The following is a 27022-nucleotide window of genomic DNA, read 5'->3' as shown; positions in this document are numbered from 1 at the left end:
ACCAAAGGGCAGAAGCAGTGGCTGTCACACTCGATGCACAGAAAGCCTTAAACATGGTCTCATGGCAATATATGTGGGAGGTCCTGGAGAAAATGGTAGTCGGAACGACGACAATCTGGTACATTAAATTACTGTACTCCGGCCCTACGGCAAGAATGCTAGTTAATGTCCAGAGATCTGCTCCTTTCACTTTGAGCAGGGGCACCCGGCAGGGTTGCTCATTCTCCCTGATCCTTTTTGCACTGGCCATTGAACCCATGGCAGACTGTTAGGGCCTGGAACTCCCACAGGGCGATACAGTTTAAAGATTACCCCGAGATTATATCACTGTATGCGGATGATGTACTCCTGTACATCAGAGACCCCTCTAGGAATCTAGATCCAATTCTGAGAGACATTGTCCGCATAGGCACTTTCTCTGGATTCACAATCAATTATAGCAAATCAGAAATATTCCCACTCACTAAAGAACTAGGCGCCCCACATGTGACTACCCTCTGAGCTGGTCCCCAGACAGAATTGGATACTTGGGGGTCCAATTGTCTAGAAACAGATCTTCCCTGATAACTGCCAACTATTTTGCTGCGGAAAAATATGTGGAGACTAAGATTGCACGATGGCGCCCACTCCCCATTGCAATGGCGGGTAGACTGTGTGTCGCTGATAAAGGTGACTCTGGTCCTGAAGCTCCTATATATTTTTGCGAATGTCCTTGCCTGGCCTGGTAAGTCATACTTTGAAAGACTACACACTGTTTGCCCGCAATTCCTCTGGCATACTGGGGCGATACGCAAGAAGTGGGCACATATGACCCTACCCTACGAGAGAGGAGACTTTACTGCCCCCAATCTTGGACTGTACTGGGTAGCGGCACAAGCTCAATATGCCTCTAACTGGTATGCCAGCTCCGGTAGCCTCCCACACGTTAAATTGGAACACATGGCTGCGGTGACACTAACCTCAGAGCGTTGCTCCTGCATCGTAACTACAGGGATGATTCCCCCCCTGGATCCCACAGATGCTACACTACTAGTGTGGAGCCAGATGCTACACCCACCGAATGAGCTGCGCCTCTATCACAAATAGTTCCCAATCTGGAGATTCACTGGCCTCAAGCCTACACACGATACAGCATTGATTCAACACTGGCAGGGACTGGGTTATGAGTTACTCACCGACCTTTTTCCTGAGGGCCGGTTCATTACACCCCAGACATGGAGGGCCAAGCCCTTCAGGTCAGTGTTGGAACTCCTGCAATACTATAGACTCTGTGCATCCCTCTGTGCTATGTGGCCCTGCATCCCTGACACACCAGAGTTACATTACATTATCAACTCCAGTGGAGCTTGTGGTATTGTCTCCTCCCTATACATGTTACTCGTGGAGAAACCTCCGGACCAACCTACCAGGGCGCGAACAACCTGGGCGAGTGAACTTGTCCTTGAAATTTCAGATCCCATGTGGAAAAAAGTGTTCCCACACACGCAAGGTCTCCCTCAATTTCCGGTTCCGTTGCATGCAATACAAACTCCTGAACAGGCTATATTACACTCCCCACAGGCTTAATGGGACCTCCCGACAAGCATCTCACAACTGCCCAAGATGCAATACTGCGGACGCCGACCACACACATGTTTTTAGCTTGTATGAAACTTCAAGATTTCTGGAATAAGGTTCAACAAGCACTCTGAGATAGCGGGGAAGGCTGTCCATCTGAACCCGGTGTTTGGGATGTGGGAAATTGCCTGTAATAAGAAAATTATCTCCTTTTTAAATGAGCTGTATGATGGCCAAAAAATGTATTCTTCAGCCTTGGAAACAATCCCAACCCCCTACCTTTGCAATGTGGCTTGGTGCACTTACCTGGACTCAATTATGTGAAGAGGAATATGTAAACTCGCTACCCCTTTGCTTACGCCCGAAAAATGTCTGGTCAGAATTCCACACCTACCTGACCAATCATGCTGACGAAGGTCCCTGATCGCCTCTATAGCCTAGTGATCATTCATCACCCAGCTCCAGCAATACCAACGCACTGTAACCCTGTATGAGCCAAGATGCACCTCACCACTGTGTACTTGATGAATTTTTTCTTTTTTTTCATTTGCCTGTATGAACACACTGTACAGATTACCATAACATGTATGCTGTAAACTTCTGTCTATAAACAAGTTAAAAAAAAAAAACTAAAAAAAAAACGTTATCAACAGAAATGAAGCACTTCAACAATCCGCCATGGTGTGAACTGGCAACATGGTATAATTATGGACGATGGACTAACAAAGCTGTCAAACCCAGCCAGGAAAGGCAACTGGTGGGTAAACCAGCAGGGGATTCAAATGATGTGGGCAGACCAGAGTCGGAGGACAGCAGAGGATACCGGCAAGGTATGGAAAGAGTTCTCTGTGAGTCTAGCTGACGCAGACCCGAATGCAAAGCAGGAGAAAAGAGCCAAGCAGCATACCATAGCCTGGAGCCACCACAGTGCTGTGGAAACCGGAGAGAGAAGCCCAGTGCATCAGAGAGAAGAACCCCAGTCCCAGGATATCCTGGTGGCGTGCCAAAATCCCTCAGAAGGTAACCGGAGGTGCAAGAGACCCGGAGGAGAGACAGGGTGGAAGATGGACGCGTCAGGCTCTCTAACACTTCTATACCCAGCATCTGAAGAGAGCTTCCTCATCACATAGAGCCATTCTCCTGGACGTAGAATTGTATAAAGTCAGTGTGAAACCCGCAAGCCAGGGGATGAGAGTAATTACCCCTGGCATTCATGTGTCAAGAGAACATTCTTTTAAACACTATCCGAGCATCAGGAGAATGGAGGCATTCTCCTGAAGAATGAACTTTGTTAGATTATCCTTTAGTTGTAGTTTGAGGGATAGATGTAGGTTATCGCACAGGACAATGGAGTTGGATTTGACTGGCATGCTGACAGACCCTTTAGTATTCGTTTTGAGAATATTGGGATAGTGAGTGGTTTTTTTTATGCACAAATAAGTCTGTAACCACCACCATGCCACGTTTGTGTCGGCTTCCTTGTTCGACACCCTTACACAGCCATTTCGGTTTTCAAGAGAACCCCAGAGCAGGGCCCTTTTGTCGCAATCCCCACCGTTATGCAATTCCTGCAGAGTCTTTTGTAATATCTTTCGCCCTCACCAGTTTATTGGTCCGGTGTGAGATTTAAATTTAGTTTCAACATTTCTATTGGACGCTCCGTTTGATCCCCTTTACCTGTTCATTACAATTGCTCTCCCTTAAGGTGATTTTCCTGGTTGCCACCACTTCTGCTAAACTGGTGAGTGAGCTCCAGGCATTATCTGTTAAACTGCGTTACTTTTGGTTTTTTCCAAGGAGAAAGCGATGTTGAGAGTTCTGAAGGTGGTCTCAGATTTCCATCCTTCTCAAAAGATCCATCTTCCTGTCCTTTTTTCCTCCTCCTTATCCTTGCAAGGCAAATGAGTTTCCATCAGCTGAACCCGTGCCCTCAGCTACTACGTCTCGAACGAAAGAGGGCAGTGATGACTGCTTTTCAATGGTTATGTTGGTGTCCATGTTGGCAATAGACCCTGTCACAGTGAATCCTACTCTGTATCTCAGAATCCTACTCTGTATCTCAGAATGCTGTGCTGATCTGGCTGGCAAGTGAGCCCGGAGGGCCTCAGGGCTCTCTCCACCAGAGGTTTGGCCACCTTGGCTCTGCCAATTGATGTCCTTGTTCTGGATATTTTCCAAGTTGCTACATGGGCTTTACTTCACACGTTTGCTAAACATTACTGCTTGGATTCTATGTCTGATCAGGATGCTTGTTTTGGCAGAGCTCTCCTTCAGGGTTTTCTGATTTAGGTAGTGTCCTTACTATCCTCCCTCCTCCATGTCTATGTACTGATTTGGAGTCTATCAAAGATGAGGATACAGAGGGAGAAAGGAGTCCATTAGAAGAACAAATTGCATACTTATCTGTAATGTACTTTCTAATGGACGTTCCACCTCCGGATTCCTCATCTGCCTCCCTGTCTGCCAGTCAGGATAACGAGCACACCTTGGTTCTGCCGTCCCTCATCATCTGAGTGTTAGGGGGTCGGAGGGTCGGTTGAAACGAAGGTTACAGGGCACAGTGACTCTGTATATACTAGTCCAGACATCATGTATGGCACAGGGTGCGTAGAGGTGTCGGGGAGAGCCGACGTGGAGGCCACGCTGTGCCCCCGGGTGGCCATAAAGACCAGCTGCGCTGGGAGATAGACTAGGAATCCGCGGGAGGAACATCCATCAGAAAGAACAGAAGTAATTCATCTTTGCCGCTGCAATAGAAACAGAAACCTGCTCCCTATGGGCTTCCGCTCCGATTCTCCCTCCTTCCTCTGCTGAGCTCCTACTCCGTTTCTTCCTCACCTTTTTCTCTCCTCTGACGGCTTGAATCCTCTGTCCCTCAATTCTTCTCACAACCCTCTGCCACCTACCTTTAGCACCTACTCCCGCTTACTACCCCCATTACTGTCAACCCTTCTACTCTCTCCTTCCACCATCATTCACATCCACATATACTCATAATCACAGAAACCCTATTTCCACTAGGTGTCACTCTCCCTCTCAACTAATACCTCACCTGTTCAGCTGCTCGACTTTTCAGTGCACCGCTCCACTTTCCATTCTTATGTCCTTTTTCTCCATGGCAAATTCAATAGTCTCAGCTTGGTTCGGGGTTTGCGCTTTGCTGATTTCAAGCTGCAGTGAGTGCTGCTTCTTTTACCCAATAGGTGCTGGATTGTCAAAGTCTGCCCAGAAGGTATTGGGTTTTTTTGGCGCCCTGCTGAACTTTGTTCTGGTAGTGCATTCTGGTCCGGTACTTTCTGAAAAGAAACTGAGTACTGGTATGGGTTTGGGTGATCGCAAGTAGTACTGGTTAACATTCAGTGCATGTTCATGGGGGAATTTAAGGTTCTACCCTCCACCTCCTCACCCCGAACTCCCTCATCCCACCTTTGGGTAGGACAGGTTGTGGCTTTCCCCCTGGTAGGCCTCCTAGCCAAGTCTGGGAAAGGTCTAGTTTTTTCCAGGACATGTTTGAGCCTCTGAGCCCGCCTCCTAATTATAAAAACAAATGAATTACGTTTTGGTAGTGTTCTTTCGGGTGGAGTTTTTGCGAATGACAGATTGTTCCCATTTTTTTAAATCTTCCAAACATTCCTTGCATTGGCAAGGAATATTGAGCGGTTCTGAAGGGAAAATTGGTCTGGCGCCTCTGATCATCTCTCTACCTTTGACCTCATTGCTGTGCGAGATGGTGTCGATGAGAGGACTGTGCCAATTCCAAACCGCATGGTGCTCCTTGGTGTGTATGGAAAGGTTTTCCAGGCAGACTGCATCAAAAGGATATTTCACAAGATGAGAAATCTGTTGACGGAACCAACATGTCCACCAGAAAGAGCATTCGTGAAGGTAATTAATTTGTTGTGCTTTTTCACGAATAGCCTAGTTTGGTTCAGAATGGGGAGGCAAATGTGGTGCTTTTTACTAAGACATTTGAACCTTCTATCCCTAAACAGGCAATGAGTACTTGAGACAGATTCAGAACCTTGCTGCCCCATACTAAGCCACTCAAAAGACTGGCTGAACATATGAATTTAGAAACTCTTGGTCTTTATAATTTGGCTGCAATGTTCAGGCAGACATTAAAGGCATGAAATGCCAGATTGAAAGCTTCCTGCATTTCAGTTTGAAGTTCTTATTCACCAAATGGTGTTCATGAATCTTCAAAACGAACCGACAACAAGGACTTTTTAGCACTGTTTATAGTCTCTAGGACAGCCTTTTAGGCAACTCCAGCAACTTCTTTGAGTGTTGCTGGAGACGTCCTACATGTCTTTTGCCCAGTTTGGCAAACTGCCCCCTGAAAGGACCTGTGCGATCTCTTCTTATCAGTGTCGCTGCGTTTGATATGTCCTTGTTGGTTAGTAATTCGAGTAAGATGAATCCACGTTTAAGGAGAAGAAACCCAAGAACATGTGAACCTTTGGCTTGGTCAAGTTGCTTTACCATCCCCAAACTCACCCCATGCAAACTTTATCCTCCACTTCTCCATTAACATTTGAATCAGTAACCCGTTAATTAAATGTTGAACAGATGGGATAGTAATCCTGGCCACTTACAGAATTGACACTTGTTTGATGGGTGTGGCAAATGCTCCAAGTGTTGGGTACTTTTGACCAAGTGTTCTGAAACCCTGCTAGGAACTGTTCGTAATTTAAAGTTCTATCCTATTAAGTGGCTTTCAAGAAACGCAATTGTCATGCAATATATATGGCTTGCAATGTTGTTTTTCACTCTTTGCACCCTTTTCTGCTTAGGTTTGAGCCTGTTCAAGGTTTGTAGCTGTACCGACTCTGCCTACATCTTCTTGTCATCTTTCTTAATGCAACATGCAAGGGTTTGATTCTATTACCTGAAGCTTTCCAGTGAGGGACAGGATTGGGCCCACCAGTTTCTCTGCAACATTCAAGGCCTTCTTAAATACCATTAATCATTTAGGCTGTTGATTGTTGTTTTGGCACCTTTGAGAATAACTCAAGAAAACTGAGAAACCAAGTAGTTGGCAACTGCCAGAAGTACTGGAATATATGGCCTGGGCCAATTGTGAGACTTGAGAGCAAATCACAAACACATCTTAGTCTGGGCTTGAGTGAAGCAAAATCAATTCACATAATGAGCGTGCGACTGAGAGCTATAGTTTTGTCATGCCTCATTGACCATCTTTGTCCATTGATGGGGGGTGTGTGTGTGTGTGTGTGTGTGTGTGTGTGTGTGTGTGTGTGCGCGTGTGTGTGTACAAACTGCCATTTTCTCGGTTGCACAATCTGTGTATTTTCACACACATCCCATGGCTGTCGTCGCTTCTCTAGGTGGTGTAAATGGGACATCCTCTTGCAGCAACAGACTTTGTGGCAGTTTGATACCACTCTATGGAGGGCAAGTCAGAAAGTTCAGCCACCTGATAACAATGTTTTTGGGCAAGCCCATCGGTGTCTGCTTCAAAACTTGGAACCATTATTATAATAAAGCTACAATCCATTAGCAAATTATGCTGTATCCATTTCATCTTTTGTTCTGACTGCAGTACCATAGTTAATATTTTGAAATGTGATGGGCTCTAACTGCCACTCTGCCCCCATTATGCTAGGGAGTATTTTCAAATTGTGACATGGAAGAAATGTGAAACTCTGAACACAAACTAACCAGGCACTAAACTCTACAACTCTATTTTTTGAGGAACCCGAACGAGCCCGAAGGCAAAGAACGATTCGAGAGCACCAGGTGAGATGTAAAAGAAAGCAAAATCAGTGCTAACCTCAAGAGGGTGGAAATGTTTACCCCCTCCAGCTTTTGTGCACTTTTCTTTAACTCCCTTCTGCTCCAATCTTGGATCTTTCTCTCTGCAATCTTGTCTTTTCCCCGAGTGCACCTTATCTATGCCAAGCTCCGAAATTAATACACACTTAATCAGCAACTCCTGTGATTCACTGTAACCTCATCCGCTGTTTTAACTTTTCTGGGTGCTCTGCTAAATCTTATATTTTGGGGCGGCGGTGGTGGTGGTGGTGGTGGTGGTGGTGGTGATTTGATGAGGTTTATGTAGATGTGGCCCATGGAGCATAAGCACATTGAAATGTGCTTCGATCAGTGGGGCGGAGAAGCCCTATTTGGACTTCCTAATTTTTAGTCCTGTTTTTGCCCTTTAATTCAATGTTTTTGTGCGTTATATTCGAGCATTGTAGTAGCAATGTATGTGTTTGAAAAGGTTAGCACGTTTTTGGGATATGATGTAGCCAGAGTTGCTGAATTGAATAAGTTGGGGTTCCAAGAGACTCTCACCAGCTAGGGGATAAAAGGTGAGCCTGCTGAGGACTAAAAAATGGTGGCCTGGAAGGCAAGTGAATAGGCCAGCATTGCGATTTGCAGTAGTTTTGGGTCATTATTGGAGTAGCTGCACCGTACAGTACAATCAAGTGTGCATGGCCACAGGAGACCTGTTCAGAGAAAAGATGATACAAGCTATTGGTAGTTGGAAAAGGGTTGTGCTCTGTTTAATTCGAATGGAAAGGAAGAACTGATATTTCTATTGGACCTGTGAGGAAGGCATGGTATCAATAGTAGACAGACACAATGGATACAAGTTTTGAAAACCTTTATTTGGTAATTGAACTAGGGTTGGTATAATTCCTATCCGGCACTAACTCTCTATAATGGGTGTAGTCTCGACCATTAAACAATAAAGTAGTCCAAGTCAGTCTAGTAAACATAAAATGCCTATACTAAGAAAACCTAACCTTGCCCTCCTTCACTGCAACACATTTGTGAAGGGAATGCCAAAAAGGAAAAAGGTCTTAACAAAAATGTCAGTCTCGGGTAACAACATCCTTCCCCCACGTTCAGCAGCACAGGGTCTCAAGGGTTTTATAAAAAGGATAGGTGGATGGCACAATGTCAGTTTCTCACACACTGGCTCTCTGGTGCAGTGCAACAGTTCAGGCCTGGACATCAAGCTCTTACCAGTCTCTTCAAAAACCTTTAGGCATTGTCCTCCTTACCACCAGCAGACTTCCCTCTGCTGTGCTCAAGCCTGCCTTTTCCTTTGGGGGGGGGGGTCCCCTTCAAGCGTTTTAGTGTCGAAGACTTTCGAGACTGCAAGGATTTTACTAAGACCTCTGCATTACCACTTTGACTTGTTTTCAACACTTTCACATTCTACAATGTTCACAACAGCAATGCCTCTTTGGATTTGTTGATTTACTTTGACTTTCAAAAGTTCACACAGAACACCAATGCTTCTTGGTGCTTACAATATTCACACCGCCAATACTCTTAAATGCATGTTGTCTTTACTTTGGCCCTCTAAGCTGCTTTCAAAGTTTGTAGGTAGTACCAATGCTTGTTGGTAAGTACTCTTACGTCCCGTCCCCTTTCCTCCATACTGTATGGCCATCCCTCGCGAGGGACGGGAGACGGAACCTTTTTCACCAGAAAAATCTTCTTCCCCTTTAAATTTAGAGGCTCGGCCCTGGGAGCATTTGCTCGCTTGACTCTGCCCACCGGTGCCACTCCTCAGTCCCCTTTTCCGCGTCGACGGGAACAGGCCGAATTCACCAGCGTTCCTGGGTTTGGCTTCAGCCATGTAATACCACGCGCATTTCCACTGATATTATTCTTTGTCTTTTTCTTTTCAATTAGGTACTTGGTCCTCCGACCCCACGCTCCTCCGCGGCGCATGACTTCAGCAGGTGTCCAGCCTGCGAGGGGCTCTTAACTACATCCGACCCCCACACCCTATGCCTCCGCTGCCTTGTTTCCAACCACGGCTGGGAAGGTTGTTCCGCGTGCAACGCGCTGACTCCACGTGCACTGAAGAACAGGCTAGCTAGGTGGAGGGAGCTCTTCCAGAAGTCGCCTCCGGAGGACCTAAATGACTTTGTCAAGCATCGATCGAGGCCAAAGGCAAGGCCTCTATTTACCATCGCACCCCATAAGGGCGACTTCTTTTCAAGGAAGCACCCAGCCGGGAGGAACCTCGGGTTCTCACACCAGCACATGTACCGAGGCTAGTCCAGCTACTGACCTTACGGCCGAGGGGACGCCAGATCCTTGCGGTGCCAGTGCTGAGGGACAGCAAGGTTCTTTTACCGTGGTTATTCCAGAGGGGCAACGCCCTACTACCGGCATCATGTCCGAGGGGGTGCCTTCATGCAGCACTACCGGCAGTTCAGCCGAGGGCAATACGCCTTCCAGGTCTAGGCCTGAGGTCTTGGACGAGGCTGGGTCCGATGAGCCAGGCACCACGACATTGGCACGTAGCTCGACAAAATGGCTGCCGTGCCAGACAAGATGGCCGTTCGTCCAGCAGAGCGTGTGGAAGAACGAGTCACAAAGTGGGACTGGTGTCAACCAGGTACGTGGCCTACAGTTTATCCATCAGCAGCTCGGAGCAGGTTTCCCCTGCACCCCAGACAGAGCGTGCCCCGGCTCCCGCAGCCACTCAGTCAGTATCACCTGCCACCTCTTCAGCCTTTGAAGACCGGTTCTTCTAAAGGTTTCTAGCGCTGATGCAAACCCACTAGATGTGGGGGGGGGGCCATCCTTTGGGATACTATCGGGGACATGCTCCCTCCGGTCCTCCCACCGGCACCTTTAGTCATTCCTCCTTTGGCTTTCATGCCTCAGGCCCCAGCGCAGCTTGCGCTACCCCTGCTGGCAATTCAGATTTCGGCACCCCCGCAGGCAGTTCCACAACAGCCCCTACAGCAGCCACCGGCTCCGGTCTACACACCGCAGGCCACAGCGCCCAGTACTCCTCCACCAGCTCTGGATCCTCTGAGCACTCAAGTGGACACAGATGAGGAGGAGGACCCCGACATGCCATCTTCAGCTAAGGGCTTCCACGAATGCCTGCCAGCGCTGGCAGAGTATTTGGGACTTCCTCAGCCCGAGGAGGGGGTCTTGGCAGAAGTCCTCACCGTAAGACCCCCTACCAAGACAGGGATCCAGGTGCAGAAGGACGTTGTTGCCCTGGCCAAAAGGAGGTGGCTCAAGCCACACTCGGTCCAACCTCGCAGTCGGCGCCTCAACTAAAAGTACAGGCAGATGGAAGGGGATACACTCTTGCTTTCGGCACAACCTCAACCGCACTCTTCAGTGATTTCTGCGGCGTCATTCTACTCTAAGCCTCAGTCGTCCTAGGCTTCATCAACACTGCTAGGCAAGGGGGAGAAGATCTTGGAGGCGTACGGGAAAAAGCTGTACTCTGCCTCCTTGCACCTGTGCCAATGCTGATGCCATGCTGGCAGCCGTTAACCAAAGGCTCTGGCAGTAAATTGTGGACTTCCTCCCGGAACTTCCGGCACACAGCCAAGCTCGCTTCAAGGCAGGATTAGGAGAAGCCAGGCTGGTAGCGCAAGACATCATGGAGTCCACAGTGGCCCATATCTATACCTCTGGCTGTGCCATCTGCATCGCCACGGACATGAGAAAGACGGCCTGGCTCTGGGAAACTAAGTTTAACCCCAATGTCCAGGAACGCATATTGGACCTTCCATTCGAGGATAGTGACCTCTTCCACTTCACCACGGATGAAGAATTAGATAAAAAGAACAGCTCGCAAACCGCGAAGTCTTTATCCATTCTTATGAAGGGCACGTCGAAGGCATACTCCCAGTCACATCGACGCTCCGACAAGGGGCGGGCGTATGGAGGGTTCTGGAGCTTCCAAAAAAAGAGGTCCAGACAACCTGACCGTTCCCCGAGTCGGCACCGGAGAAAACAACAAAAAGGGGTGGGGGAGCAAGGGATTTTTCCATTCCCCCTCCTCTTCAACAGCCTCAGAGGGAAAGAAGGCATGACACGCCCCTTCGGGTCAACGTGTCTGCAGTGGGGTGCAGGTTTGCCTTCGATGTGTAATTTTGGTGCCAACATTTTTCGGACACCTGGATCCTCTCTGTAGTATCCACGTGGTACTGACTGCCGGTCCCTTCCTCTCCTCCCTCTTCCCCTTCTCTCCCACAGATTGGGACAGCAACTCTGTTGGCGCAGATCCGCTCGCTCGTCGAGAGCCAGGCAGTGGAAGAAGTCCCAGCCTCCCAGCGAGGTTTGGGCTTCTGTTCCAGGATTTTCGCATACAGAAGAACCAGGCTGGCCTGAGAGTTGTGTTGGACCTTTCCACCATCAACCTCTCCCTTCCTCTACAAAAATGCAAGATGGTTATGCCAGCACTCATTGCGGAGCCACTGAACAGGGGAGACTGGATGTGCTCACTGGATCTGAAGGACGCATATCTACACGTCCCTATTTGGCAGCCACATCAGTCCTTTCTACAGTTCAGGATCATGGGCTCCCTTTTCCAATACAAGGTGCTACACTTCGGCCTCAACTCAGCCCTCAGGGTATTTACCAGGTTAATGAATGCCCTGGCAGCCCTCCTCAGGACTCAGGGCCACCATGTGTACCCATACCTGAACAACTGGCTCACCCGGGCTTAAAATTAGGAGGGTGTTCTCCACACCTCCTCCGCACTTATGAGCACACTTCACGACCTGGGGTTTACGATGAATCTCAAGTCTCAGCTGCAACCCACTCAGAGCCTGACCTTCCTGGGCCTCATCTGGGACAGTGGCTTTGAGAGAGTTTTTCCCTCAGAGGACAAGATTACGGCTATCAAGAGAGCCACTACTCACTCCCTCTCCAGGACAGTGACCTCGGCCTGGTGGTACTAACACCTGCTGGGTATTATGGCAGCGGTCCTTTTGGCCGTACCCCACTCAAGACGAGGAGATTACAGCGGCACTTTGCAGACTCGGGAGAGGGGCTCCCAAGCTGAGTCTGTTGACATTCCTACAGAGCAAGCCCTTTCGGCAGCGTCTCCCGCAGGTCACCGTCACTACGGACGCCTCCCTAGAAGGCTGGGGAGCCCCGCTGGACAGTCACAGCGTCCATGGAGTCTGGACTCGGCAGGAACAGGAGTCCCACATCAATTGGCCAGAATTGACGGCCATATGGCTGGCCCTCAAGGCCTTCCTCCCTCTGATAGAGGGCAAGACAGTACTTATCCAGACGAACAACTCCACCAGCATGTACTATGTCAACAAGCAGGGGGGTACCGGATCCCCTCCGCTGTGCAACCTAGCTGTCAGCATGTGGGAATGGGCTCTGGAGAACAACATCTACCTCACTGTTGTCCTCCCAACGGAGTCCAAACTGGAGGCGGACAGGCTTAGCAGACTGGGGGCGGGACAATTATGAGTGGCAATTGAATGACCTGTTCCTGAAAGAGATCTTCCTCAGGTGGGGACAACCCCAAGTGGATCTCTTTGCCTCCTGGGACAACAGGAAATGCCAGCAGTTCGCCTCCTGGCAGGGACAGGGCCCGGGCTCCCTGGGCGATGCATTCCAGATACAATGAAACTACATGACGGCATACGCCTTCCCTCCCACACCCATGGTACACCGGGTGATCTGCAGGATAAAACAATCTTGTCACATCAGCATCATTCTGATAGCTCCCTGGTGGCCGGCGAGACCGTGGTTCTCCGAGCTGCTCAGCCTATCGAACAGGCACCCCAATTCACCTACCGCTGGGTCCAGCTCCTCTCCTGACCCAGCAGGGGGGCAGGGTACTCCACCCCGCTTCTCACAAGCTAGCCCTCGCAGGGTAGTTCCTGAGCAGGTCACACTGAAACACTTGAGCCTAGCTCAGGCTAACCTGGAGATCATCCAGTGTGCCATAAGCAAAGCTACCAGGAGCCAATATAAGAGCAAATGGTCCAGATTCTGTCATTGGGCTGATTTAAGTGCACGTTGGACGATGTACTCTCCTTTCCGGCACACCTCACCCACTCCGGAGTTCAGGTGCACCTATCTGGCAGCCATAGGAGCCTACAGAAATTCGGAGGAGGGTCTCTTCTCCTTCGCTAATCCTGGGGTCAAATGGCATCTGGCGGGCCTCCACAGGCTCTTCCCGCCTATAAAGAAGCCACACCTTGTGTGGGACCTCAGTGTAGTCCTGAGCGCCTTGGCATACAGTCTGCGGACAACAGGCTGGTCACTCTAAAAACAGCGCTGCTCGTAGGCCTCAAATCTGCTCGTAGAGTCAGCAAAATCCAGGCTCTTGTGGCATCAGAGCCCTACACTACCTTTCACAAAGACAAGGTGGTCCTCTGGACTCACCCTGCGTTCCTACCCAAGGTGACCACCTCCTTCCATCTGAACGAGGAAATAGCCTTACCCACCTTCTTCGCCGACCCCAAGGATGGCCTCGTAGGGTATTGCACCATCTGGATGTCAGACGCACGGTAAAATACTACCTTGACAGGACTAAGGTCTTTCGCAAGTCGGACGCCCTCTATCACTTTTGGTGGTTTAAGGCCCGGCCATCAGGCCTCCATAGGAAGGTAAATGGTCGCGGCCATAAAGGGGGCCTATGAGGGGTAGCACAAACCAGTACCGGGCAATTTCCATGCCCATGCGGTCAGAGCCACGGCCATCGTGTTTCAACGGCATGTGCCGTGGCAGGTCATCAGCAGGGCGGCTACCTGGGCCACCCCTTAGGCTTTCTGTAAGCACTGCTGTTTGGACGCCGCCTCTAGATCAGACGAGGCTTTTGGGCAGGTGGTTCTAAGAAACCTGTTTGCTTAAGGATGGTCTCCTCTCCACCCTGGGGCTACATTCAGTTGTAATCGCCCATACATATGCAGGAAAGGGGACGGGACGTAAAAGTAATTAGTTACTCACCATAGTGACTAACGTACTCCTAGTCCATAGTCCCCTTTCCTCCATAATTCCCACCATCCTCCCTCTAATAATACTGGTATCATTAGGCAATGTTAAATATTGTCGACGTGTCAACGGGGACTGAGGAGTGGCGCCGGTGGGTGGAGTCAGGCGAGCGCATGCTCCCAGGGCCGCGCCCCCACGGTCCTCTAAATTTGAAGGGGAAGAAGATTTTTCTGGTGAAAAAGGTTCCGCCTCCCGTCCCTCGTGAGGGACGCCCATACATTATGGAGGAAAGGGGACTATGGACTAAGAGTACGTTAGTCACTATGGTGATTAATTATTAATATTTACTTGTAGGTTTTACTTTAGCCCTCCTGGCCTCTTTCAATGTTAATGTGCCATTCACTTGGTTCTCTCGGCGGTTTTCAATAGTCACATATTCTTTCAAGGTTCCTCCTTTCATTTCCCACTATGTTTATCAAAGTTAAAACATTTCATCCGGTTACTTTCTTGCCTTAATTTCCCTCTTATCGTTTATCAGAGAAAATACACATACACTTTTGCTTTCTTGCTACAAATTGATTAACATACAACCGGCCTTTTTTTTTCTTTCATGCACTCGCTGGCAGTGTTAATCAGGCTATCCCCCTTAAAGGGCTTTCACCTAGCAGCCAAGGCTGCCACCAATGTCTCCTTGTTTCCTCCCCAACTCTGCCGTTTAGTCGGGAGGGTAGCGGGCCACCTGGAAACGCTTTGAAGGTCTGTCCTTTCCACTCGGCTCTGTTTAGCCGTCTAACGTTTACAGCTTCTTGGAAGGATAGGATTCCTGCTCAACTTTCGCTCGCTCTCCGCAGCAGTTGATCAGCCCCTTGGCCTTCTACGTTCCCCAGCTTGGTTTGCTTCATCCCCGCAAGAGCTGTTCCTTCTCGCCCCTGGCCTCACTCAGTATGCTTGTGCGTGCCTCCTTTTATCCTGTCGGGGAGTGTTAACAAGTGGCAGGGGTATGTGATTTGTACTACGTGCCCGACTCTACCTGATCTCATTAGAGGGACAGAGCCATTGTACGTCAGTGGAGGTAATCCTCCTAGCGTCATTCCTCATCTTCCTCGGCTCCATAGGAGTGTTAATGTGCATTAGGGAGAAATTATGTGAGTTGTAGTTTCCCATAAAATAAACCGATATAGGGGTTGGATGGATTACTGGAAAAGGGGATACCATTGTCTCACCATCGGGTGCTCCAGCCCCACTCCCCGAGGACTCCCCCCCTCCCCCTACCCAGGTGATCCTCCCTCGCTTGTCCACCCCCAGGGTCGGTATCCAAAAGCGATTGCCCTTGCCTGGCCACCTGAATATAGGATCCCTGGAGATTAGGGTGTGAAGCACCCTCTGGTTTTTCACAGACCCATAACCTGTGGAGATACCCAGCAATCAAGCCTACTCCACATCTATTTGACCCTTTGATAAAATCTTATAGGATCACCTGTTATAAATTTTTGGTTGACCCACAAATAAGATACAAAATGACAGATGGAAATTCAAACACCACCCTCAGCAACTGCCCCACATGAATGCTAGATATTGTCCAACTACTTAAAACTCAACTCTGACAAAGCAGAAATGATAGTTTCACCTCAAGCCACATCTGAGATGCCTCTACTATGGCCTTTGGAAATTGGTAACCACCCTTAATCATCTAATCTATCAACAATGGAGGCATATTAATGGAAAATGGGCTCGTGCTGGAGCCCCAAGTCAACGCAGTTGCCAGACATTGGTTCTACCATCTCCACTCTGGCACAGAATGCCCCATCTGTTATTGTCACATATTGTTGGCAGTCGTCTTCCTTATTCTTTCAAGAATAAACTATGCAAAGTGAATTTTACTTGGGTATGCCGGGCGACCTCACCAAGAAAATTCAATGGATTTAAAACACAGCAGCCACACTACTATTCAGGCTAAACAGTAGGGAGCACATACAACTGGTTCAGAGTACTCCACTGTCTACCAAAAAGGATCCAGTTCAAGGCCCTCTGCAGCTCCCACAGAACACTTGAAGGTCAAGGAGCAGAATTCCTCCAAAACAAAATCTCACTTTAACCAACCAAGGCCTTAAATTGCGAAACTTACTAATAGAAATCTGAATTTTGCAGTGTCGGACGGAAACTCTGCCTACTCTTATGTCCCGTCCCCTTTCCTCCATACTGTATGGGCGTCCCTTCTAAGGGACAGGAGACTGAAGCTTTTTCAACAGAAAAAACCTTCTTCCCCTTTAAATTTAGAGGCGGCGGGGCGCTGCCCAGGGAGCATGCGCTGCCCTGACTCCGCCCTCCGGCGCCACCCCTCAGTCCCCTTTACCACGTCGACGGGAACGGGACGAATTCACCAGCGCTCCTGGGTTTGGTTTCGGCCATGTAATGCAACGCGCGGATACTTCTTCTTTGTCTTTTTTGTCTTATCTATCATTCAGGTACTCGGTCCTCAGGTGTCACGCTCCTCCCCGGCGCATGTCGACTTCTACAGGATTCAGCAGATGTCCATCCTGCAACGGGCTCTTCCCAACTTCAGCGGCTCCAGCAGTCGCCGGCTACCCCGTCGGTACCCCCTGCCACCTCTTTGGCCAGTGAGGAGGTGCTCTTCGAGAAATTCCTCGGCCTCATGAGGTCTCCTCAGATGGGGGCGATCATCAAAGACGCAGTCAGGGAAGTCCTCCCAGCCATGCTAACGGCACCACAGACGCCTCCATCGGGCCCCCAGGCCCTGGTGCATCCGCCTCCTCTGGCTCCACAGCCAACTCTGCAACCTCCGCTGCCTCCTCCGGCTGCGGTCCCTGCACCCCAGCCTCTGGTGCCATCTACTCCTCCACAAGATCCTCCAGATCCGCATGATATGGACGAGGAGGAGGATCCGGACACGCCATCCACAGCCAGGGCCTTCCATGAAGGTCTTGCTGGCCTGTCGGAGTACCTGGGCCTCCCCCAACCCGAGGTCGAACAGGTGGCAGAGGGGGTTCTGGCTGAAGTCCTCACGAGACGCCCCTCTGCCAACACGGGGATTCCACTGTAAACCGATGTAGTCTCCCTGGCCAAGAAGGGTTGGCTCAAGCCCCACTCGATCCAGCCGGTCAATCGACGCCTGGACGCCAAGTACAGGCAGATAGAGGGGTATACACTCTTGCTCTCGACCCATCCTCAGCCACACTCCTCGATCGCTGCGGCATCACTATACTCCAAGCCTCAGTCGTCCTCAGCCGCCTCCTCTGCAGCGCTGCTAGGCAAGGAGGAGAATATCTTGGAGGCCTACGGCAAGAAGATTACTCCGCCTCCTTGCACCTGCGTCAGGCGAACGCAGATGCCATGCTGGCTGCCGCCAATCAACAGTTATGGCGGGAAATTGCGGACTTCCTCCCGGAACTCCCCACCCAGTGCCAATCGCGCTGTAAGGTGGAGCTAGCGGAAGCCAAGCTTGTGGTGCATGACCTCATGGAATCCACAGTGGCTCATATCGATACCTCAGGCCGTGCCATCTGCACTGCCACGGACATGAGGAGAACAGCCTGGCTCCGGGCAACGAAATTCAACCCGGGTGTCCAGGAGCGCATTCTAGATCTACCGTTCGAGGGGAGGGGAGGGGGGGGTGGGACCTCTTCCACTCCTCTACGGACGAAGAGCTGGACAAGAAGAACAGCTCACAAACGGCGAAGTCTTTATCCGTTCTTACAAAGACCATGCCCAAATCATATACCCAATCTCAGCAGCGCTCGGAAAAGGGTCATACATATGGAGGGTTCCGCAGCTTCCAGGAACGCAGATCCAGGCAGCTTGACTGCTCGCCATCTCAGGACCGGCACAAACAACAAAAAGTGGGGTTGGGGGGGGGGGGGGAAGCAAGGGCTTTTTCCAATCCCCCTCCTCAGCCTCCGAGGGAAAGAAGGCATGAAAAGCCCCTTCGGGTCCACGTGTCTCCGGTGGAGGGCAGGCTTGCTCTCCATGCACAATTCTGGTGCCAGAATTTCGCGGACCCCTAGTATCCACGGGGTACCGCCTTCCTGTCCCAGCCTCTCCTCCTTCCTCCCCTCCAATCCCACAGGTTGGGACAGCAACTCTTTTGGAAGAGATCCAGTCACTCGTAGAGAGCCAGGCAGTGGAGGAGGTCCCAGCCTCCCAGCGAGGCTTTGGCTTCTACTTCAGGATGTTTGCCATTCAGAAGAAGAACCAGGCAGGCCTGAGAGTTGTGCTGGACCTTGCCACCCTCAACTTCTCCCTACCCCTGTAAAAATTCAAGATGGTTACGCCAGCTTTTATAGCAGAGACATTGGACAGGGGAGACTGGATGTGCTCCCTGGACCTGAAGGACGCCTACACAACCCGATTTGGCAGCCCTTTCGTTCTTTCCTGCGGTTCAGGATCATGGGCTACCATTTTCAATACAAGTTCCTTCCATTTGGCCTCAACTCGGAGCGCAGGGCCTCCACATCTACCCATACCTCTACGACTAGCTCATCAGGGCTACATCTCCGGAAGCGGTTTGCCACTCTTCCCATGCCCTTATGAACACACTGCAAAACCTGGGCTTCTCGCTCAACCTCAAGAAGTCACAGCTGCAGCCTACACAGACTTTGACATTCCTGGGACTCATTTGGGACATGTGCTCAGAGGGTTTTCCTGTCGGCGGACAAAATCTCAGCCATCAAGAGGGCAACCGTCCACTTCCTCAGCAGAGAGGGGACCTCTGCATGGTGGTACCAACATCTTCTGGGTGTACTGGCGGTGGTCCCATTAGCCATGCCGCACACGAGACTAAGGATGAGCAGGATTCAGCTGCACTTGGCCGCCTCATGGAATCGGGAGCGGGGCTCGCAATCTGAGATCAACGTTCCTCCATCTCTCCACCCGGACCTGACTTGGTGGTCCATGGTCTGCAACCTACCAACGGGTAAGCCCTTTTTGCTGCCCTCTCCTCAGGCCACCATCACCACAGATTCCTCGGTCGAGGGCTGGGGAGCCACCCTGGACGATCTCTCGGTCCATGGCACCTGGACTCGACAGGAGCAGGAATATCGCATCAATTGGTTGGAGCGGAGCGCTCAGAGCATTCCTACCACTACTCAAGAGAAAGGTTATCCTCATCCAGACGGACAACTCGACCAGCATATACTACGTCAACGAGCAGGGAGGCACCAGATCCCCTCCTCTGTGCAGACTGGCAATCAGCATGTGGGAATGGGCCCTGGAAAATGACATTTACCTCTCGGCAGTCCACCTCCCGGGGGAATCCAACCTGGAAGCGAACAGGCTCAGCAGGCTGGGAGCTGACAATTACGAGTGGCAGCTAAGCAACCTCATGATTCAGGAGATCTCCAACAGGTGGGGTCATCCCCAAGTGGATCTCTTTGCACCTGGCACAACAAGAAGTGTTCCCAGTTTGCATCCTGGCAGGGTCAGGGCTCTCTGGCCGATGCATTCCACCTCCAGTGGACCGGCATGACTGGCTACGCTTTTCTGCCTACTCCCCTGATCCACAGGGTAATTTGCAAGATCAAGGCATCTCACTGACTCCTCATCGTTCTGATAGCTCCATGGTGGCCGGCCTGGCCATGGTTTTCTGAACTACTCACCCTCTCGGAGGTGCACCCTATACACCTTCCGACGGGCCCGGCACATCTTCTGGCGCAGCAGGGGGGCAGAATCATTCACCCCCCACCAGGGAAACTAGCCTCAGTGGTACCTGAGCAGGTAACGCTTCAGCACCTTAGCCCCTCACAGGCCAATCTGGATATCATACAGGGTGCCAGGAGCAAAGCCACCAGGGCCCATTACAAAAGCAAATGGACCAGATCCTGCCCCTGGGCAGACTCCAAGGGAATTGACCCCTTGGCCTGCAATTTGGATGTGCTCTCCTTTTCGGCGCACCTCGCTCATTCGGGCGTACAGGTGGAAACCTGCCGTACATACCTTGCAGCCATTCGGGCTTACAGGAACTCGGAGGAGGGCATTTTTTCCTCCTCCAACACTATCGTCAAGAAACATCTGACTGGTCCTGCTAGGCTCTACCCAGCCGTCAAGAGACCGCATCCTATGTGGGACCTTAGCATTGTCTTGGGCGCTTTGGTGCACAAACAATTAGAGCCAATGGCGTCTGTGGACATTAGGCTGGTCACCCTCAAAACGGCCTTACTAGTCGGTCTTACCTCGGCTCGCAGGGTCAGCGAGATCCAGGCGCTGGTTGCCTCTGAACCATATACCACCTTTCACAAGGACAAGGTAGTCATGCGGACGCACCCGGCATTTCTGCCCAAGGTTCCATCTGCATTTCACTTGAACGAAGAAATAGTTCTTCCTACGTTCTTTGCCGATCCCAAGGACAAAGCACAGAGTGCTGCACTGCCTGGATGTCAGGCGTGCCCTAAAATTCTACTTGAACAGGACCAAGGGCTTCCGCAAGTCGGACGCTCCGTTTGTCCTGTTCGGGAGCTCGAGGACAGGCTATCGGGCCTCTTAGGCCTCCATATCCTGCTGGATGGTCTCTGCCATCAGGGAAGCGTACGAGGGCCAGCACAAGCTGCTCCTGGCCAACATGCATGCCCACGCAGTAGGGGCCAAGGCAACGGCCATCACCTTCCAACGCCATGTCCTTTGGCAAGTCATAAGCAGGGCGGCCACTTGGGCCTCCCCCTCAGCTTTCTGCGAGCATTTCTGTTTGGATGCCGGCTCTTGATCTGATGCAGCTTTCGGACAGGCGGTTCTCGGGAACCTATTTGCGTAAGGAGTGTCTCCTCTCCACCCTGGGGCTACAATCAGTTGTAATCGCCCATACAGTATGGAGGAAAGGGGACGGGACGCAAGAGTAATTATAAGCTACTCACTGTAGTGACAAACATACTCTTAGTCCATAGTCCCCTTTCCTCCATACGCCCCCCCTAATAATATTGGTGTCATTAGGCAATGTTAATTCTATTGTCGACGCGTCAATGGGGACTGAGGTGTGGTGCCGGTGGGCAGAGTCAGGGCAGCACATACTCCCTGGGCCGCACCCCGCGCGCCTCTAAATTTAAAGGGGGAAGAAAGTTTTTTCTGGTGAAAAAGGTTCCGTCTCCTGTCCCTTGGAAGGGACGCCCGTACAGTATGGAGGAAAGGGGACTATGGACTAAGAGTATGTTAGTCACTACGGTGTGTAACTTATAATATCCCTAACAGTCTGCTGTTTCTCAAGAGATTTCACCTGTTCCAGACACCATTGATGCTAATCACTCCGGACTGAGCTCGGAGAAAGTGGTACCTGGAGTTGCTGGACATGTCAGTCTGGCCTCCCTTGCACCTTGAGAGGAGAGTGGACTTGTTCCCCCCAGTCAGAGGGGAAGGTCTTCCATCCAAACATCAGCAGCCTGAACCTTCATGTTTAGCTACTGAGCGACTCGGATACAAAGAGTGGGACTTGTCAGACTATGTCCTGGATGTGCTCGTTTCAGCCTGAGGTCCACCACTAAGTCAATGTATTCTTGTAGATTTCGTACATTCTCCGCTTGGTGCAAAGAGGGGTCTGGACCTGATTTCGTGTCCTCTATTCTTTGTTCTGTATTTTCTGCTGTCTTTGGCCCAATTGGACCTGCAGATTGGCACTGTGAAGGAGTACCTAGTTGCTATCTGTTTTTAAATGATCCCCTGAGCAAGGGTTTTTTTATTTTTTTTGCAAGATTTGTGCAATCAGTTTCCTCCTCGCCAGTTTGTTCCAGCCTGGGATTTAAATTTAGTATGAATGTTTATGGGTGCCCTGTTTAAGCCCCAACATCCTTTTTTCTGTTCGACTGCTCGTCCTTAAGGTGATTTTCCTGGTTGCCATCTCTTCTGCTAACCAGGGGATTGAACCCTAGGCTTTCTTTAGTTTATTATTTTTTTTATTCGTAAAGTGCCGAAGCCTGCAGGTATCAAAGTGCAACATATACACAAGACAACAGAGAGGGGAGACGAGACAAATGGAAGTCGGACAGTCAAAGGCAGAGGGATTACATAAATAGTCTCTTGAAAGGGGGAGATTTTTTCTAATCTCAGGCCCAATGGGAGTGGGTTCCATGTAAATGCTGCTTGGGCAGAGAAGAACTGGCCAATCCCTCTCGCATGATTGGTCTGCGGACACACCAAGCGGAAGGTGTCACTGAAGCGTAGAGTTCTTTTGGGTTTGTGTTTGCACCAGACATTCTCTCAAGTAAGAGAGGGGGGGGGCTCAATCATAAAGGCACTACTCCTTCGTCCTGTCCCCTTTCCTCCATACTGCATGGGTGTCCTTGGCTATGGACGGGAACAGAGCCTTTTTCACCAGAAGAAATGTCTTTACCCCTTTAAATTTAGTTGCGCGTGTAGAGCGTGGCCCCGGGAGCATGCGCTCCTTGACTCTGCCCTCCAGCGCCACACCAGTGTATTTTTTCCACATTGACCGGAGCAGACCTGCTTCACCTCCGCTGTTGTTGAGGCCTTGTTTTCCCCCATAATTCCACGCGTTTCCAAGTCTTCCCCTGGGACTTTGTCCCTCCTGTTTCTTTAGTTTATTTCATTTTTTTCCTCAAGTCTTTCAAATTCTTAGGAACTTTCATTTACATCGGCCTCCGGTGCCTCGCCCTTCCCCATGTTTGCCACGGCGGGCTTCAGTAGGTGCCTGTCCTGCGACGGAACGTTTCTGGCATCGAACCTGCATGCTCTCTGCTTCCGCTGCCTCAGTGAAGACCACGGCTGCAACGGCTGTTCAGCATGAAACGCCCTTACTCGCTGGTCATTTAAGGGCCAGCTCGTGAGGTGGAGGGAGCTGTTCTCCAGATCTCCACTCGAACAAGTCAAGGAGTACATGCGTAGGAAAACATAGGCCAAGGTAAGTGTTCTGCTCTCCAAAGCAGCCCGCAAAGGCGTCTCCTTCCCCGGGAAGAAGCCAGGGGGGAGGGGCGGCCCAGGCCCGGTCACCAGCCAGGGTAACACGGCTCACTGAGCTAACGGCTGGGAGACCCAGAGATCCTCCTGGTCCCAGCGCTGTTCTCCCAAGGGGCTCCGCCCTAGTACCGGGCCTATGCCTGAATGGGTGCCTACATGGAGTGGCACTACCGGCTCCATGTCTGAGGGCGATCAGCCTACCAGGTCCATGCTTGAGATGCAAGGAACGTCCGAGCCTACTTGCGCAAGCAAACAGTCAGAGGCCAGAACTAGTACGACAAACGTACAAAAAAAACACATGTCGGTCCAGGACAAGATGGCCGCACGTGCAGATGCACGCCACTCCAGCGAACCCCAGAGGCAGGACTTCACTCCCAGGGTGAAATTGACTCCCATGATCACATGAGAGGTAATTTGGAGTATATCCTACCCGGTCCCCTCGGGGCAGGGACTTTAAACCGAGTCAAGTACTCTCAGGACTGGGCACAACACGGCAAGAGCGCAGCCCTCCGTGCCGTTCATACAGTTGGTGCCTGTGCAGGAGCGCACATCTTCAGTGTGCGAGGAACGATTTTTTGAGAAGTTCCTCAAATAGGTAGCATTCTGAGGGGAATTATAAAAGACATGCTTCTGCCTATGCCTACACAGCCTTCGGCTCCAGTCCAGCTGCAGCCGGCTCCAGTAGTCTCGGTGGCATCATGATCCACACCGTCACTGCCTCCTTCAGCCCCCCAAGCCACGCCTCCTCCAGCCACGCCGCCCTCTGATCCTGCTGACCCAGGACGCTGCAGATCCAGTGGTGACTTCACACAGAAGATGATCTTGACGCTTGATCCTTAGTAAGGGCCTTCCACGATAGGCTAATGGGATTGGCTGAGTACCTGGGTATTCCTCAACCTCAGAAGGAAGCGCTAGAAGCGGGGGTTCTAGCGGAAGTCCTGACTATCAGATCGGCCACCAGATCAGGCATCCCACTCCACAAAGACTTGGAAGCCCTGAAAAAAGGGCTGGTCCAAGCCCCATTCAACACAACCAACAAATGGCTGGATGCTAAAAGCGGGCAGGCAGAAGGGGATACACTCCTTATCGGTTCAGCATCCACCTTATTCATTGGTGATAGCAGCGGCCTTCCATGTATGCCAAACCACTCATTTGCATCGTCATCTACCTCTACCTTATTAGGCAAGAAAGAGAAAGTACTGGAGGCATACAGGGAAAAATGTGTACTCCAATGCTGGCCTCTTCCTGCAGCAAGCTTACACAGACGCGATGATGGCCACTGAAAACCAGAGGCTATGGAGGGAAATTGCAAATTTCCTTCCTGATCTGCGAGTACACAGGCAAGCGTCCTTCAAAGCGGGAGTGGCCGAAGCCAGGCTAGTGGCACAGGACTTAAATCGTTGATGGCTCATATCCACACGGCCGGCAGGGCCATTTGCGTGGACACAGATAAGGCGGATAGCATGGCTAAAAGCCACTATGTTTAACCCAGACATGTAATACCACATCCTGGATCTTCACTTCGAAGGATGGGATTTGTGCCATTCTTCCATGGACGAGGCGTTGGACAATGAAAGAAAAACTGTTCCCAAACAGCCAAGTACTTGGCGATACTGGCAAAACTCTCATCCAAGCAGTTCGGGCAGGGACACCTGATCGGACAGAGGAAGAACGTTTGGCGGATTCAGGGGCTTTCAGGACAGGAAAGCAAGGCAGCCTGACGGCTCGCCCAGCCACCACAGGCGCAAGCAACAAAAGACCTCACACAAGGGCCTCTTCCAGTACTTATCCCATGCATCAGCCTCGGAGGGAAAGAAGCAATGTCGAGGTCATCAAGGTCCACAATTCTACGGTTGGGGGGGAGGGGAGGCTTGCTCTCCACATTCAGTCCTAGTGAACTCTTTGCGGATCCATGGATCCTATCAGTGGTCTTCCATGGTTTTGGCCTCCCCCATCCCTCCTATACCTCCCGTTCTCTCCACCACTCCATGTTAGGACACAAGCTCTCCTTGCAGAGATCTGCTCACTAGTTGTGAGTGGGGCGGTAGAGGAAGTCCCCCCTCTCGCAGAGATGCTTTGGGTTTTATTCGCAGATTTTTGCAATACAGCAGTACCAGGCGGCCCTGCGAGTGGTTCTCGATCTATCCATCTTAAACACATCCCTTCCCCTCGTAAGGTTCAAGATGATTACGCCAGCTCTGATAGCAGAATCTGTGTGGGGGAGACTGGACGTGCTACATGGACCTGAAGGATGCATACCTGCATGTACAAATAAGGCAGCCTCGCCGCTCCTTCCTCCGGTTCAAAGTCATGTGCTCACACTTACAGTACAAGGTCCTTCCATTTGGGCTCCATGCAGCTCCAAAAGTATTCATGAGGCTCATGCATGTTGGTGGCACTGCTCAGATCAGCCCCGGGCGGGTTGAAAATACGGCACCCAGACCAATGGATATTCTTTACGAACTGGGGTTCTCCATCAACCACAAAGTCTCAGCTCCAGTCTACCCAAGCCTTGGTCTTCTTGGGCCTCATGTGGGATACCAGAGGGCAGAGGATCTTCCCCACCAGGGAGAAGGTGGTGGCTCTGAAGGTCGGAAACTTCGGCGCAACTCCAACAGCATTTGATTTGGTGGAGGCAAGCGATCAATCTTATGGCGGGAAGACCGTTCAGGCAGCCCCTGCCGGTTATACCATCACGACGGACTCCTCCCTGGAGGTGTGGGGAGCTACGCTGTGTGACCACAATATATATGATCTGTGGACCAGATGAGGCACATCAACTTGCTCGAACTGATGGCCATAAAGCTGTCTCTTAGGGCCTTCCTACCGGTGATCAAGAACAGCCCAGCCTGTATTCAGATGGACTGCTCCACTTGCATGTACTACCTCAACAAATGGGGGGCACCAGATTCCCCCAACCCCCATCCCTGTGCATGCTCACCATCGAGATATGGGAATGGGATATAGCCCACAGCATATGGCTTTCTGTAATCAACCTTCTGGGTCACTCTAACTTGGAGGCAGATAGACTCAGCAGATTGGGTGCAGCCAACTAGTAGTGGCAGTTGAACAAGCAGGTCCTGCTGGAGAAGTTCAAAATGTGGGTGCAGCCCCAAATAGGCCTATTCGCCACAGAGCTAAACTGGTGATTCCAGCTGTTTGCTTCCTGACTGGGGCAAGGCAGAGGCCTGCTGGGGGATGCATTGCAACTTCAATGGAACGGGATGTGGGCGTATGCATTCCCTCCGCCCCCACTTATCCACAAGGTCATCTGCAAAATCAGAGAAGTTTGTAGCTGATGGCTAATCCCGATTGCGCTGCACTGGCTGGACAGACCATGGTTTTTGGACCTATTACGGCTCTCAGCGCAGCCACCGGTGCCCCTTCCAGTAGGGGTAACGCTGCTAGTCTCACAGCAGGGGGGGGGTGCAGTATTGCACCCCTCCCTGGTGAAATTAGCCCTAGCAGCCTGGTTCCAGAGCACATAACCCGCAGTACCTCCACCGGTCTCGGGACAACCTGAACATAATTCAAAAGGCAAGTAATGACTCCACCAGTAATCACTACAGCAGCAAATGGGCCAGATTTTGCTTCTGGGCCAAGGAAAAAGGTATAGACCCCTCGACCTGCACACTTGATCGGGTGATATCGGTCACGGCACATCTGGCTGGGTCAGGGATTCAGGTCGGCACATGCTGTACCTACCTGTCTGCCATAGGTGCTTACAAAAATGCAGACAACGGCTCATACTCTAGTCACGTCCCCTTACCTCCATCCGTTTGGGGACGGGATCGGAACCGTTGGCAGTAAAAAAAATATAGCTTCCCCTTTAAATTTAGTATAGCGACGCGGC

General features: G+C 50.9%; 1 protein-coding gene across 18 annotated transcripts in view; it reads left to right on the top strand.

Moving 5' to 3' along the window:
• Positions 1–27022, top strand: part of MARK2 (microtubule affinity regulating kinase 2) — a 1484563-nt gene that overhangs the window by 1387586 nt on the left and 69955 nt on the right. For 14 of the 18 annotated variants that reach the window (XM_069645120.1, XM_069645122.1, XM_069645121.1 and 11 more), the window contains one exon: positions 7270–7314. The exons of the other annotated variants lie outside the window; for them this stretch is intronic. In XM_069645120.1, the coding sequence (XP_069501221.1) occupies positions 7270–7314 (45 nt within the window). The remainder of the gene's footprint in view (positions 1–7269; positions 7315–27022) is intronic. 18 annotated transcript variants of the gene reach the window in all.

Source organism: Ambystoma mexicanum, chromosome 2p (assembly GCF_040938575.1).
Source record: "Ambystoma mexicanum isolate Mex_15411 chromosome 2p, UKY_AmexF1_1, whole genome shotgun sequence".
NCBI lineage: Eukaryota > Metazoa > Chordata > Amphibia > Caudata > Ambystomatidae > Ambystoma > Ambystoma mexicanum.
Note: the sequence above shows the minus strand (reverse complement) of the source record. Positions and strands in the feature narration are given on the sequence as shown.